Source organism: Drosophila busckii, chromosome 2L (genome assembly GCF_011750605.1).
Source record: "Drosophila busckii strain San Diego stock center, stock number 13000-0081.31 chromosome 2L, ASM1175060v1, whole genome shotgun sequence".
NCBI lineage: Eukaryota > Metazoa > Arthropoda > Insecta > Diptera > Drosophilidae > Drosophila > Drosophila busckii.
The window spans coordinates 18611163-18626429 of NC_046604.1; the positions used below are offsets into that span (position 1 = coordinate 18611163).

Below are 15267 nucleotides of genomic sequence, written 5' to 3' on the forward strand. Positions count from 1 at the left end.
AGACAAATTTGTGTGAAATATAGCACTTTGATAAGCCGTAATTCAGCGAATTTGCATCCGCTTGCGGAGTTTCATGCCTTGTTAGACTCGTGAGATGCATAAGAATAAAACTGCATTCGAACTTGGAATTGATGTATACATCACGTTATTTGTCCAAAAATCGAAAGTTGTAAAATCTTAAATATATTGATGCAACTTTGCTTTTAGCTTCCTTACCAGTATAAAACAGGAAGTAGTTGTAACTTCTTATTGTCAAATTAAAGAGAAATATTAAAACTAGCCGCGATTGAAAATGGTATTGTGTAAAATATTATATTTTAAAGTCAAGTTTTATTGGTGTGTACAAAAATATGTCAAAGCTTTGTAAATTTATTTAGCACATATAAATATATCTTTTAAAATGTTACTTTGTTTGTAAAAGGCATGAATGGTACTCAGTTTACATACGAATGTAAATATATGGAAATGTTATTAGCTTAGAAAATAAATCTTCATATCAAAAATAACATTTACTCCAAAATACAAAAATATTACGGCCTGTATTTGTTTGTTACATTTTTTAAGTCAATATATATAAGTTTTTGTCAATTACAAAATTTTGTACATGCATAAAAATTGTAGATTAATAAAAAGATAGTTTTCGTGTAATACTGGTGGCGCAGCATGTACGAAATGTATATATGATTATACAATACGATTCCTGCTTGCAGCATTTCGATATATGTATGTATGCATATGTAAAATAGTTGCATTTTACTTGATAGATATGTTTATACTCGTCGTTAGGTGCAGTTAGTAGATGGTGGATTGATTAAAATTGACTCTCCTCGTGTGTTGTGGTTTTAGTTTTTGTTGTTTCATTTTCGCCGTTCATCTTTTCATGTGAAATACTTGTAATAACAGATTTTATTACAACGGAGCTAGTACTTTTCTCCATTGATTTACTGAAATGATATTTTTGTGAGAATACATTTGCAAAAATTGTGAAATATGCATACGTACGCTTTTGAATCTGCATCCAACAAGTCTGGGATATTAAGGTCAGGTAAATTTTTCATATTAATATTGGTAGTACTTTGATTTGTCTGTGTACTGAGAACTGAGAGTCGACCTGCCATATAAGACAAAAATGTGGTTAGAGAGATTAAAATAACAATAGTTACGAGCATTGCTCTCAACATACCGACAGTTTCCTCTGTAGTTGTAGAACATAATGTTGTAGTTGTAGTGTTCAAATGATCCCGTACAGAATCAACGGTGATGTCACCTATGGAACTGGTGATGGTCTCGTTAGCCCGATTCGGTGAGTTGCCACTTGTAATACCGTTTGAAAGCGGTAGTGCATTGTTCTCAGCGTTCAGGTCTAGTGGCTTAGCGCGTTGCTTAGCAACTGGTGCCTCATTATTTCCAACGCCATCGTTTTCCGTACCAGCATCAACTTCACCATCGCTTTCATCAGCTTCATTGTTTAGCATATTGGAGTTGCTATCTTCGCTGGTTAGTGGTTCTATTTCCACAATGCCCGCTGGTTGTACAACCTTGGAAGTGGACAAAGCAATGCGCTGTAATTCTGAGGACGACATCATGTACAAAGCCTCGCCAGAATTGGTGAAGCATAGTGATGAAATGCCACTGCACGAGAAAGAAGCTTTAGCAACCCGTTATATGTCTACTTATAGCAACTTACTTGATATCTTCCCGACGCACTGCAGCGGCGTTTAGCTGTCGCTTTAATTCCGGCACTGACAATACCATTATATCTCCCATATTAGTCAAGCAAATCAGCGCCATTTCATGATAATTCTCACCACCAGCTAAAGCTGTGGTTGCACTTGCATTCAACGCGCCATCACCACCAGCCTCGGAGGAGCGCGTCGACTTTGTCGGACTGCTGCCGTGCAGATTTTGTAGCAGCTCATTAGAAACACGACAACTAAACGAACCAAAGTGTATGCGACGAATCCGTGCACCTTCGTGTGCGGTTAGCTTGTATTTGTTAATTGGCTTCAGCTGTGGCAGCGAAAACACCTTAAACTGTTCCTCCGATGCGATAAGTACACGATGTGGTGGTGATCCATTTTCTCCGTGGGTTAGCTGATCCACAGGACAACCAGTTTGATCAAAGATCGATATACCCACAACTGGAGCACGATGCTTTAACTGTATTTCCTTGGCCAGCTGTGCAGAAATGCGTCGTGGTGGCTGCGGCGTGGCATTGCCGCTAGCTGGCGGCATGGCAGTAGCTGCCGTTTGCGCCGGCGGCAAATGTAACAGAAATACAGAAACTGTGCTCGCATTTGTGGCTGACCACAGAGTGGGTGAAGTAATGTTGACTAAAATATAAATTACAATTAGAGTACATATGTTGTTGCACTTTTATAAGTATTAGTTACCATTTGTTATATACGTTTTTGCAAAGAACAAGCATCGCACCATAGAGCCCATGCCATCGTCAGTGGAGCGCGCTTCAATTTGCCGCTCAACAGGACGTGCTTCCAGCTTAAAACAGAGACGTTTAATTACTATAAAGCATGCGAAAATGTCAATTGTAGCTTCTGGCTTACCGTAGTTGGTAACTGGTTGGCATTATTGGTGCGGGTTGAACGTCCCTTGCGTAGTTTACGGAATGATTCTCGCAGCGATTTCTTAAAGGATTTGCGACGAGAAAGCTGCTCCCCTGCGCCAGTTAAGTCATTTGGATTCAGTGTGCAACGATGGAATACTGGCACAAAGTTTTTAAAGTCAAACAATACCAAACCATGCGCCGTGCCGGCGGACACAACACCCCAGTTAGCTTCTAATGCCAAACATGTAATGCTGGCTGGGGGCAAAACCTGCAGCACACCACTTATGCCCACGCCTTTTTCTATGAATGGTGCTGCATCCTCCTCCAATAAATTGCTGCGTACGTTTAGCTGATCGTGGCCTTTCCAAACGAAACCATCACGATCACTAACTAAATTCATGGAACTCAGCTTCAGCGGGCGGTTCTCAGTCCCGGCATCTGCTTCAAAATTAGCTATGATCAGTTGGCCAGCGGTGCCGCCAACAACAAGCTGACCCGTGTTTGGGCATAGAGCTATTTTCTTAACTGCCAAGCGTGGATCGTCAGAGTACGGATCGAACAGACCAGCTTTTCGGAATGGTGGCTCGCTTTCGTCAATTTGTTCCATGCTGACATTTCCTAGATCATCATCATGATTTTCCTGTCCAAAGATATTTGCCGTCTTGAAGTTATAAATGGGTTGAAGTAGAACGTCGCTGCAGTCCCAAAACTTGACTGATCCATCTTCATGACCAGTCAAGAGTATTTCGTACAGTTTTGCCGTTTCATTTGTCTCAGCATGGCTATCTGCATCATCCTCAAGTACGCCGCCAGTTATTGGCCATTCCATGTCACTATAGCCCATGTCCTGTTCAGTGCCAACGCGTGCAATGCTCTCATAGACGGCCTGGCTAACTTGCGAGGCCAGATAGTTGCAGGTCACTGCCGAAGCATGCACCGAGTGCAAATAGGGCGCTTTTATAGCTGGAACTTTAGCATCCGTCAAATCGTACGCACAGAGCTCCTCCTCAAGCAAAACGATGAGCACCTGAGCGTCGTCTTTTGCACTTGTATCGTAGGTAACGAAGAAATCAATAACTTTCGATGTGAAATCCAGACAAATCTTATGTCCATCGCTGCTGTGCACCGAAACACAGTTGTGATCGCCATAAGCAGAACGTGGCATGCCACCAGAAAATATAATCACATCGCTCATACTGTAATAATAAAAAGGGGGTAGTAAATATTTGAATGGAATTCATTTAAGACAATTATTAACTTACCCACGCTTGCCTTTATACAAGCGATTTATGCTTTTACAAGGATCTGGCCCATATGGAACATAGTTCACATTTTGTGGTGGTTCGCCGCTTGTAATGCTCCAGTTGGCATAAGAGCCGTCAGCATGGTACCAATGAAATTCCGTGCCACTGGCGTTCACAAAGAGTCCCACACTTTGTCCATGACCTGGTGCAATATAAGCTCTCTCCACACTTGAGCTTTCCAAGTCCCACAGCACACATAGGCCACGATTGTAGGCAATCAAGAGCTTATTGAGAGCGTTTGGCAGCTGACGTATGGATTCTATAGCACCTGGATTGAGCTTATAGCTGGGTGGTACCTGCTCCAAGACCACATCGTGATAAATGACGGGCTCGCGCATAGTAAACGACTTCAAATCGAATTGGTATATATTTCCGCCCTCGGTACCAATCCACACAACATCCTTATTCAGGGAACAACACAACGATGATACTTTCTTTAACTTTCCATCGAATGGCAGCGTCCTGATGGGCACCAGAGTCGTACCCACCGGCTCCCATAATATAAGTTGATTTGCTGCAGTTAGCGACAGTATGCGGCCGGAGCCGTATACCCATTCTAGCAATTGCACATTTAATTCAGATGCCGTATTGTTCACCAGAGTATGTTGTGCATAAAGCTCCACCCCCGGTTGACCGAAAACTTTCAAGGCGCCTGTTTGTGTTCCAATGGCCATGAGCTTGGATACCGGATCGTAAGCCAACGCCGAGGGCTTATGCGGAAAGCCATGTTGAGCGGTCTGCAAGATTCCAAAAACATTTTTATTGCACTTATTTATGTTTTAACCTAATAAAGCTAACCCTGAACAACAGTCCAATCTGGATAAGCCGCACAATTAACAGATAGCCCACAAATATTACAGATTATTGAGGTAAGCAAAATGCCAGACTGAGAAGCAAATAGCGCGCTTACACTGTATTTATTTTCGCATTTAACCCAATAAACCTGAGGCCGGGTGTCTGATGAAACTATGTATATATCAAAAGTAGTTGAGCAAACATTGCGTTTTCGAACCGATTTTACAGGTGCAAGAAATCACAAAGTATTACGCCGCACTGACTATTTCAGTGAAATCTTATCAGTCCCATACTACCACGCATATCAGCGGCAACAACAACACCCGATACACTTTTATGTGACATATCTATAGTACCTTTCTTGTTTTCTGGGTGTAGCACAGCACATATATGTACACTCAGGTTACACATTAAGCAAACAAAGCTAATCTTATCGGCCCTACCGCTTTGTTAGGGTTCTGCGGTGAACTAGTTTCGGTCTTTGCACAATGCTATATGTATGTGTATACACTGTATATATAGATACATTTTGTAAAGTGATAGTAAAAGACAACATTTATGAGTGTTCGAATCCGTTATAGGCATATAGGTATAAGACAAGGTGTGGCTAATTAAAACTCTAGATGTGTGACAGGTGCAGGCCTGTCACTATCCTTGATTTCACATAAGAACCTTTAGTTTATAGCCCCAACATATACATATATGTTTCTATGTATGTATTTTGTTAATGAATTGGTTCAAAGAAGAAATAGCACAAATTGGGTGATGTCATTGACGGCGACGATACCATGAAAAACTTAACGATGATATCGCACGTACAATCATATACCCCTTACAGAAGAGTGGCCCTGAGTCTCTTTGCTATTCTAAATTAAATCTATATTTCATTCTTATTATATCATTAACATACCTTGCGATAGGCGAAGAGTTCCTTTTGCAGTCGCTGTCGCTCAACTGATGGCTGTTGACCTTTACCTCGTATAAACTTCAACATGTCGAGGGCAATTTATTTAGAGTCGAAATAGCTTTACACTAAGTCTGCAAAAATAACAAAATGAAATGGCTATCAATTTATACTTCTAGACTTGGCATATACTTTAATTATCTCAAATGTAAGTCATTTACATGCTAAGAAACGGTTTAGTTTCAGAGCAAATTGCAAGTAGAAAAAAAGTACTTCAACTCGCAACATAAACTTGTCTTACAAAAAAACTTGTTAAACTTGTTGTTAGCTCAGATTTTTAGACGAACGCCGGGCATATTTATTTGTAGGCGTAGATGAAAAAGTTGCTCTTAGCTCTTAGATGTAAGTATGTATGTCGAAGCCGATATACAAATGATTTTTGGCCTACAATAGTCAAATAGTTATGTATGTAAGTATGCACATATGGTAGTGTATACATACAAGCGACATGAATTTCCACTGTATGATTTAGTGGCATACATAGTATGTATTCACGTACATACATATGTAAATTCGGGCGTCGCCCAGAATATGTTTATTAGTCATACGTTGCAGCCATTGTATTAATTAATAATTTATGCTGCCTAACCATTGTTAATACAAAATACATTAACTCCATTTTCTTTTTTGTCGCATTGTTGTGTTTCATTAGCAAAACTATATGCCAAAATACAAACAATATTGTATGCATCGGCATTTGTGCATATGTGTGTGCGTGGGTGTTCATTTGATTTTAATCACAAACTTTTTATATTCAATTAGTTTATACATACATTTCTGTGTACTTTTGTAATGTATGCTGCACAAATTTTCACACTTGATATGTTTCGTTAATCTTTAGCATCGTTTTACAATTACAGTTTACCATTCACAAAAATGCGGCGGTGTACGTGTGTGCGTGTACATACAGACATGCATGTACATGTAAAATGCTGAATAATTTGTACTTGGTTTTTACACAGTGGTATGGGGTTTCGTTTGATAAAATTATTAAATGCAAACGTCGACGACAGTTATTGTCAAGTTATTATTGGAGTAGGTTTGGCGAAACGTTGGGAAATAACTATTATAGATAACAAATACACAAAACAACCGAGCGCGACGAGAACACAATAACAAATGTCGACTAGCCTCCACTTTTTGCGATATTCTAACAATTTTAAATTAGAGATGGAAGTATGCCGATAGCACTATCAATTGTTTCCCAAGGCATAAAAGCTATGTCCAGATTAACCAACACTAAACGGATAGATAGAGTAAATCTAGCTATAAATTTACAATTTATCGGCACTATATTTAAATAAAAGTCTAACGACAAAAGGAATTTAAGTAAATATTATATTTGTATTCAAATTAAAAAATGTTTTATACTGATTATTATTTCGACAAATGCGAAACTTACTTAAAATAATCCGATACGCTAGACATGTTAAGTTAAAAAGAGAATAAATTATTAGAAAATACTGAAAAGTATTTAAGTATCATCGTCGCGGTTACCATTTTAAAGGTGTGCTTTTATTTTGAAAAGCATTAGCTCTGTAAATAAAAAATCCCATATTATTTTATTGAATACGTAATTTTATGTTAATACTTACTTTACAACACCCTGCATTTGAGCTGGTGTAAGTGTTATTAGCGGTGTTAATTGTTCCACAAAGCGTTCGTAATTACGTTCCAATTCACGTTGGTAATCCTTTTGATCAAGTAATATTAAGTTACGATTTTTCTTTAAAGCATCCGCACAACGCTTCGAAAATTCACGAAAGCACAAACGTAATTTATTTTGATGTCTTGTCGGCACAGTGGTGCCATCCGATAGATTGGAAAGAAATACGCTAGCCATTTCCATTGGGCCTTGATTTACAGTGGTTCCAATGCAACCTTGCAAGACCATTTGCAAGATTTTGGGATCGGCGGGATCCTGATTCGTTGCCGCTGTTAGCTCCAATGTTTTCTTTTGAATATCCTCTGTTAAATATACAAATAATATTAATATAAATATATATGACAAGATTGACAGTACTTACCTATAGCCACTTCGATTGGCTCCAACTGAAATTGAGTTCTTGAAATTACTTGAATCCTCGAGACAACATAGGGAAAATGATTAGCTGTTGTTAAAATTGTCTTTCGCTTGCATTGCTCATGCAGTTCTCCATGTGCCTTGCCGTTTTTGGTAAACGGAGTGGCAAATATAAAGCGTTCTAAATAAAAAGGTTGAATTTAGTTTGAATTTGCTTATAAATTGTATGGCAAAAGTATTTACTCAAGTTGAAATTTCGCTCAAAGTATGTTTCACGATGACGCATTTCATAAGTTTCGAAAAATGGCTCAACGTATGTAATTTGTATATACGCTTTGTCTGCGTCTAAGGAATTGGTATCAAAATTGTTGGAGTCCTTGATTATATGCACAGAGTCCGGACCAAATCTATCCGCATAGAAGCTCTATAAGTAAATATTGAAATATTTAGAAAAGTTGTGAATCCAATTTGCATAAACAAACACATGCCTGAAGTCGACTAAAGATTTCGGGTAATTTCGTCAATGTTGGCTCTTTATAAATATATTCTTGTTGATCGAGGTCTCCAAACTTTGCGCCATAGAAGCCCACACGGAAGTAAGTGCCAAAAACTCGTTTGCCCTTTAAGGAGAGTTAATAATAAATTATTTAATACAAGTACATGGGGTATTGAACTCACCTGTAGCTGCGCTATGCGATTAAATGCCTCCTGCAGTTTACCATGTATTTTACCAAGTTTATGAAATTCTCGATTTGCTTCACAAATTGGAGTTAATATTTTGTAAACCTCATTCATAGCCTCATACATGCCAGCAACCTGGAATGAGTTTGAAGCCTCTTCCAGCAATGCCTTTAGTCCAGTCTCGGTGAAATGATTGCCAAGACAAATCCCGTCCTCACCAGGACTTAGCACATCATCTGATACAGCGGACTCCATAAAGGTATTGGGTGAAATACGCTGAAAGCTAACTGCTCCGACTGGTAAATGCGTCTGTGACTCAAGCATGCTCAAATATTCAGATACCAGAGCAGCTGCATGCACATAGCACATGGCTGCCTCTGTATGATTAGCACGCTCCCGGTGTTTTTTAGCCATGTTTTCCAGCCAGGTTAAGCGTAAGTCTGGATTATTTTGATAGCCCTTAGCTATGCGATTCATAAGATCAAGCAACATTTCTGGATCCTCTTGATATTCTTTCATTTTCACTGTGTCCGACAGTATCATGTGTAAGTTGAATAGCAAGTCCTGTACTTGTTCTGGAAATGAAGTTTCCTGTAAGTCAGTATCTGTCTCTGCATAGACGAGAATGGTTTTCAATGCGCGACGCAGTGATTGCTCGCTGAAGGAAGCGCTTGTGCCAACTAGTGAGCTTAGCGACATTGTCACCTGCATTTTGACGCGGGCAAAGTTCTACAAAAGAAGCAGCATTTGTGAAAAGAAAGCATTTCATATTTTTAAATATACTTACATTGCCAATTTCAAAATTTTGTCTCATTAAAAGATACAAAGAGGCCGATGCCTGGGAACGAATAGCTGGCAGCTGAGATGCACAATGTTTTAATAATAATAAACACAAATCGGCACATATATCTGTCTCTTCGTCGAACAGCAGGTTTGGAAATTTAAAGATCAGGGAACGCTGTGTGGAAAATAGATTTTGAAGAGCCACAGTCGATTGATTGCGTGATAAAGCGTGCAGCAAAACTTTTAAAACAGTTCCGAGTAGATTATGATGTAGATTTGTGGCCAATTGCACAATTATCTCTAGGGAGTCCAGTATGATTAGGGCAATCTCTGTAGACAGTGAGCCTTCGATGAAATTACTTAGCTCCAGTTCTGGATCACTTTTGTGCGTAGTCTCACTATATTGTGACCGGTATGGCATCTGATCTTTTCGCCAACGCAGTTTCTCTGTCGAATTGCGATCCTTGCGACGGTTAATCAAATCATAACGCGCTGAGTTTGTGCCCCGAATGCATTCTTCCAGCTTTTCCTTAACGTCTGTGGGTGCGGTTTTACGAAAACTATGCGTGTTGGCGCGTTTTAGCATGGGCAAGCGCTTTTGACCCGAATACTCAAAGGCTTTCAAGCACGTGTTAAGCACTTGCAACATTTGGTGCACACGATGTGGACTCAATCCAAGCAGCCAGCGGTAGAGTATAATGCGATCCACGTTCTTAAGCACCCAAAGAAAGCAAGCCAGCAAATTTCGCGTGCTCTCCGGGTTCAGAGTTACCTTGTTTTTAGACTGATCGGCCATGTAAGAGTACACGCGACTACCAGATATAGCATATGCCACCTCAGGATTGATTGTGGTTGTGGGTATATTTTGATGTGGTCCTTGATAATCTTCAAGTTGTCCAATCTGCTGCAAACGGTCGTGCTCCTGACCATCTACTGTGTATGCATGAAGCTGTGGTATGGTATCCATTACTATTGATAGTAACGGTATGTACAGTGAAGCGACGCGTGAACGCGCCTCCTTATTGTAGCGCAAATCATGAGAGCTCAGTAAATTGCGTAGACAGTTAATGGCCTTTCCATGCAGCTGTGCACTTGACAATTCCATTACAGTTGCAAAATCACTGAGCACAAGTCCTACCAGGAAATGTTGTTGTCGAAACTCAATGCTTAGATCCGCACTCAGAGCATGCTCAATAGATCCCTGTAAATGCCAAGTATGAAATAAATAGCTTCTGCAAAGTTTTGCTTACTTACATATGATGTTTGGCTATTGTTGGATGTGTTGCTCGGCGTGGGACTGCATGGTGCTGATATTGTTGTGTATGGGGTACCAAATGGCAAATTCAAAGCCACAAAATGCTCATGACTGCAAACTATGCGCAGGAATTCAATTTTATAGTTCATCAAATCCGTTGCACAACTATTTCTAGACGTGATGAGCTTTGAGTACATTTTGATTATGCCAAAGACAAATCCGCGATCCATAATGCTCAACAGATCAAAGATGAAAAAGCTTAAGCTGGCGTTCAACGACTGCGCCAAGCGTTGCTCAGTGTTGTGATAACCAACTACACGGTTTGTTACAAGCGTAACCAGTGTCGATATGTCATCCATAAACTGATGCGGAAATCTGTGCTTACGCGGCGCATTCAATGTATTTGTGTTGTCCAAATGCTCGATCATTGACTTAACAATCAGCTCGAAAACAAACCAGGCATTGCTCATAGCAAGATCTGCACTCTTGCCGCTGGATAGGGTGTATTGAAGTACTAGCTCTTCATGCAATAAGCATATATGATCTGCAAAGTAATAAAAATATATTATATATCTATTAAATCCAGGGCGCAAGCAAATAACACTTACCTGTCCTTTCGTTGTGATATAATGGATGTGGTATTTTGCATTGATACTGAACGTATGTGCTTAAAAGCCCTTGACGTCCATATTGATCTTCATCGCTTAAAATAGGTGCCAAGTGCGCGGAGACTAGACAAAGCACCTCAAATACAGTGGATCCGATTGTCAAATTCTGACCACCAATTTTATGACTTGTTACCAGCAATTCAACGAGCTTATCTAGCACCAAAGGCAGATGCCTAACTAAGGACTCACGATTAGCATGTTCAATGTCGAGCAAGCACTTTTTCAATTCCATTTCCATATTTGATTCGCCGATATAGGTGGGAATATTTCCAGTGTGCAAATACTCGCAGAGCAAGAAGAAGCGATCGAGATAAGTGTCCAAGGTGTGCACTGAAGTGACAGCATCCACGTTAATCGAAAAGACAGAGCGATGATTATCAAGCCATTTGATGCCAGGCAGATGCACGTTTGGTGGTATGAAGGAGAAATTCTCCGGCGGTGCCTCCAGCATAACGGGTAGATTAAACTCTCCTACTCTTAGCTTGCCATCTTCGAGTAGTGGCAGCCAAGTGTAACCAATAGGCGTTTCAACAGCTGCCTGAAACTCGTTGGGTTTCTTCTGACAAGATACATGATATATGGTAAACAGTAGGTGATGATGCTGCTTTATCGAGGCAGGTAGCGCAATCTTAATCTCATCATAAAAAGATGGACATTTGTTGTGATAATTGACCGATGTAAATGCTTCCGTTGCATATTCTGGACAGGAAGATTTGCCAAAGATGGCGTTGACCGCATCATTGGGCGTTTCCCCGGCCATCAGTTGTACGCGTATTGCAATGTTTCTAGCTGAGCCGGCACGTGATGAGAAATTTAGTTCCTTGGGCGATACAAACAACAAATTGCGATAGGTATAATGAGGATTATAAATGGGCAGCGGTGAAAACTCCAATATTTCCTTTACGGGGCGTGTAGCCTCTGCACTATACGGTTGTATCTTGGCCAGCTCTGGAGTTACAGCATTTGTAACATCATCTAAGTAAGGAGATATTTCCAGTTTAATGGAGCCTGGAATACATTTGTATTTCTTCATTGAGCTTGGCCTCTTCAGCTCGGGCAGAAGCTTGTACATATCCTCATCTTTCATTTTATCTGCCTCTTGCTTAAAGAAACTGTTTATGGTCATGGTAATGGGGCGGAAATTTTCAATGACGTTAGCGAAATCATCTGGCGACCACGAACGTCGTTTCTCCTTGCGTTCCAGCGAACCACGTCGTGTCAAAGTGCCGCTCATATCATTTGCCTTGCGCCTCAGCTGATCAAAGCTGCTGGTTGAAGATTTTCGATCCAGGCTATTGGAACTTGTGCCAGAGCCCAATGTAGCAGCACCAGAGCCAGCTGAGCAAGTCGCATCTCCGCTGCAGCACGAAGTATCCTTAGTATCGTAGCCCTCGCCGTTGAATATGTTCGTCAAGTATATTGCAGTCCATGCAAAAGGCATGCGATACTTGCCCAAACGCTCACAATAGTCCATTGCATTTGATTTAACTTTCTCTCTGTACTTGTCCTTATCCTCTTTCAAATAGGGTTCAACAGAGTTATTAATATCTCCCTGCAGCACTTTTTCCAGCCTTATTACCAGGTATAAATCATTGCTGGGATAACTGATTTCAAATATTGCTGAACGGCTTTGAGTGCTTGCATCGAAGCAACGCACATGGTTTGACAGCATGAGTTTTAGATTGTCTGAATTCATATCAAAATAAAAGTTTTCTGATATCTTTTGTCTTTCCTTTGCATCATAAATGGCCATTGAGGCGAAAATGGGTTCCACTTCAAGTTCCAGTCTGAGTTGAAGACATTTCACCTGTATGCGATGGCCCATGTGCTCAATGGGAATTTCAGCTAGCTGTCTGCGCTCGATTGCTTCTTCTGCATCCGATTCTGGATAGAGTGAAAACAAAGCCTCTTGGCGTTCAATTTTACGCTTCTCCCTGTTCAATTGATCAATTTGCTCTGGCGGCACATTGTCCAATAAATTTGGTATGAGCGGATCATTCACAGAGCGGCGCAAATCAAAGCTAGCCCAAGAGCCTCGCGGAGTTAAAGTGTCCGTACACGAGCTAACGGATGCTAGGCTAGCTATGGACTGCCTAGAGCTTGGTGTGCAACTCTCACTTTTGTCAGTGCATGTATCGTCGAATGATGAAAAGTCCTTATCAATCTCAAATTCTTGCTGGTAAGCAGAGGGACTAATGTTGCCACGATCCATACGCGGTCCATGACGATGCGCATATTCAACAACCTTCCAGGGCCGGGTGTAGCAACAAACGCACTCTTGCACATGATTTGGTAAGTCGCAACTACAAAAAAACTCATTAATAAAAGCTTTATCAGCTATCTAATTTCAAGTATTACTTACATATTCTCCTTCGGCTTTATATGTTCCACAGTTCGTATCTTTCGTGGTATTGTTTTCACTGATACATCGCCTTGAGGAATATCCAATATATGCTTCAAGGGATCTCGATTAATAATGTTCACATGCTGGGCTAAAAAGTCTTCATAGTCAAGCGGCTCTGTTAATTGAGATTGCTGCAATGCCAAACAAATAAATACAATTGTCTATCAAACTTTATAAATAACTTTGAAAGCTTACCGTATAACTGGTGTCGACGCTTCTGTACTGCTGATGAGCAATGAGATTTTTACGCACATCTGCAGCTGGTTGCCTGTAATTGACACAAATTCAGTATTATTTCTCATTGTCTTCAGTCCAGCTTCCTCCAACCACCAAGTTTTTTTTTCAAATTAAAGTGAAAAAAACAGCAACAATGACAGGAAAGAAAATTTCTTGGGCGCGGCCGGCAAGAAAACCCCTAATAATGAAATAACACTTCATATAACTCACTTGGATACTTTTTGCACAAATGATCTTTGTAAATTCGACATTGTGCACAGTTATTATCAAATATAAACAATCATTTAAAAGCACTTTATTACTTATTTGCAAATAGAAAATCAAACAATGCAGATTTTCAGTGTTGCTAAACCTTTGGTTTTTTGACAAGCAAGTATCATCCACAGCAATTCACCCTGTTGTGGATGTTACTTGATAGTTACATCATCAAGCACGTATCATCCTTTGTGGTTTAGTATTTATTTCAAGCATATGCGTAACAGTTTTTTGAATTGATTGATAATATTTTTTTATGAACATGCTAAGTTGACACCATCAAGAAGATCTATGTTGATACGTCATTTCCATAGTATTTGCTAATCAATGGCTAGATATTTTATATTATTATACAATTTGTATTTCTATATTTTTACTTAATGTGTTGCTTTCATTAATTTTTTTTTAATTTTGGTTGGTTTAATAAAAAATGCAACGTACACTTATGGTATACAAATTATGAATGCTTTCAGTAGGCCCCATAGGCCAATTAGGCGTAACCCTGGACAAAAGAGCAAGAGTATATATTGTGTGCCCAACAATTTCGAATGAAATTATTACCCACAATTTGTCATAATGTGTTGTTAAGCGCATCAGCGCGAGGAAAAGATCGTATCGAGGTGTTAGCGGGTCGCGGCCAAGAGTCCATACATTTGGACACCTCATAAAAATGGATTAAGACACAATTAATACGTAATTAAAATTGTTTACGAAGACATTATAATTGTCGGTTCTTTTTCGCTAGGGACTTAACGCACTGACAACACAATTGCAGATTCTTAAAGATATACATATGTATGCATGTATAATACGCCTACATACATGTGTTTATAGTATGCACGTCTTGCCGTTTGTGGAATTGCTGGGTGCATACTGCAAACAAATTTCACGCAAGTTAAATTTGAAGCTTGTCCCTCCTCGTAGGGGGAGAGAACTTTCTAAAACTGATTAATACCCGCTATATATGTATGCACAAATCTGTGCGTATGTGTAGAAGATACGTAACATGTTATGACCTACAATTTCATCAACACCCACTAAGAAAACACGAACGCAACTGTCGCTTCTATTGTTGTTGCTGTTTAGGTGATGCTGGGGCATGTGTTGTTGATCTTGCCGGAATGCATGCGGCATGTTCGGAAATCTAAAAAAATCATTGCTGCAGCTGTGGGTGAGAGTAAGAACTTATGGCCCAGCCACATGTCGTTTGCCGGAAGCGCATGCAAATTAAAATAAACCCAACATGTTCCACTCTCCCACCTCCCTCACTCTCTCGCTCCCATTCAATGCTAAAAGCGAAATGAAGTGAAAAAAACTTGCCGCTGTTGGCGG

At 40.0% G+C, this 15267-nt stretch overlaps 2 protein-coding genes across 3 annotated transcripts; both read right to left on the reverse strand.

Moving 5' to 3' along the window:
- Positions 1 to 346: 346 nt before the first annotated feature.
- Positions 347 to 6729, reverse strand: LOC108608469 (protein lethal(2) giant larvae). Of its 2 annotated transcripts, none has more exons than XM_017999857.2 (9): positions 6495 to 6729; positions 5576 to 5703; positions 3829 to 4607; positions 2565 to 3762; positions 2394 to 2499; positions 1688 to 2333; positions 1184 to 1632; positions 1003 to 1111; positions 347 to 944 (listed from the first exon to the last, which is right to left on the reverse strand). In XM_017999857.2, the coding sequence occupies exons 2-9, from the start codon at positions 5657 to 5659 to the stop codon at positions 812 to 814; spliced, it is 3504 nt and encodes a 1167-aa protein (XP_017855346.1). In that variant the 5' UTR covers positions 5660 to 5703; positions 6495 to 6729; the 3' UTR covers positions 347 to 811. The 2 variants fall into 2 exon arrangements, with proteins under 2 accessions (XP_017855346.1, XP_017855345.1); XM_017999856.2 differs by having other exon boundaries at positions 6403 to 6729.
- A 303-nt stretch (positions 6730 to 7032) lies between these two features.
- LOC108608420 (dedicator of cytokinesis protein 7) lies at positions 7033 to 13976 on the reverse strand. The gene is made up of 12 exons (XM_017999782.1): positions 13891 to 13976; positions 13639 to 13711; positions 13402 to 13574; positions 10980 to 13342; positions 10371 to 10915; positions 9121 to 10317; positions 8331 to 9062; positions 8141 to 8272; positions 7896 to 8076; positions 7657 to 7833; positions 7225 to 7597; positions 7033 to 7165 (listed from the first exon to the last, which is right to left on the reverse strand). The coding sequence occupies exons 1-12, from the start codon at positions 13929 to 13931 to the stop codon at positions 7123 to 7125; spliced, it is 6030 nt and encodes a 2009-aa protein (XP_017855271.1). The 5' UTR covers positions 13932 to 13976; the 3' UTR covers positions 7033 to 7122.
- Between the last annotated feature and the right edge of the window lie 1291 nt (positions 13977 to 15267).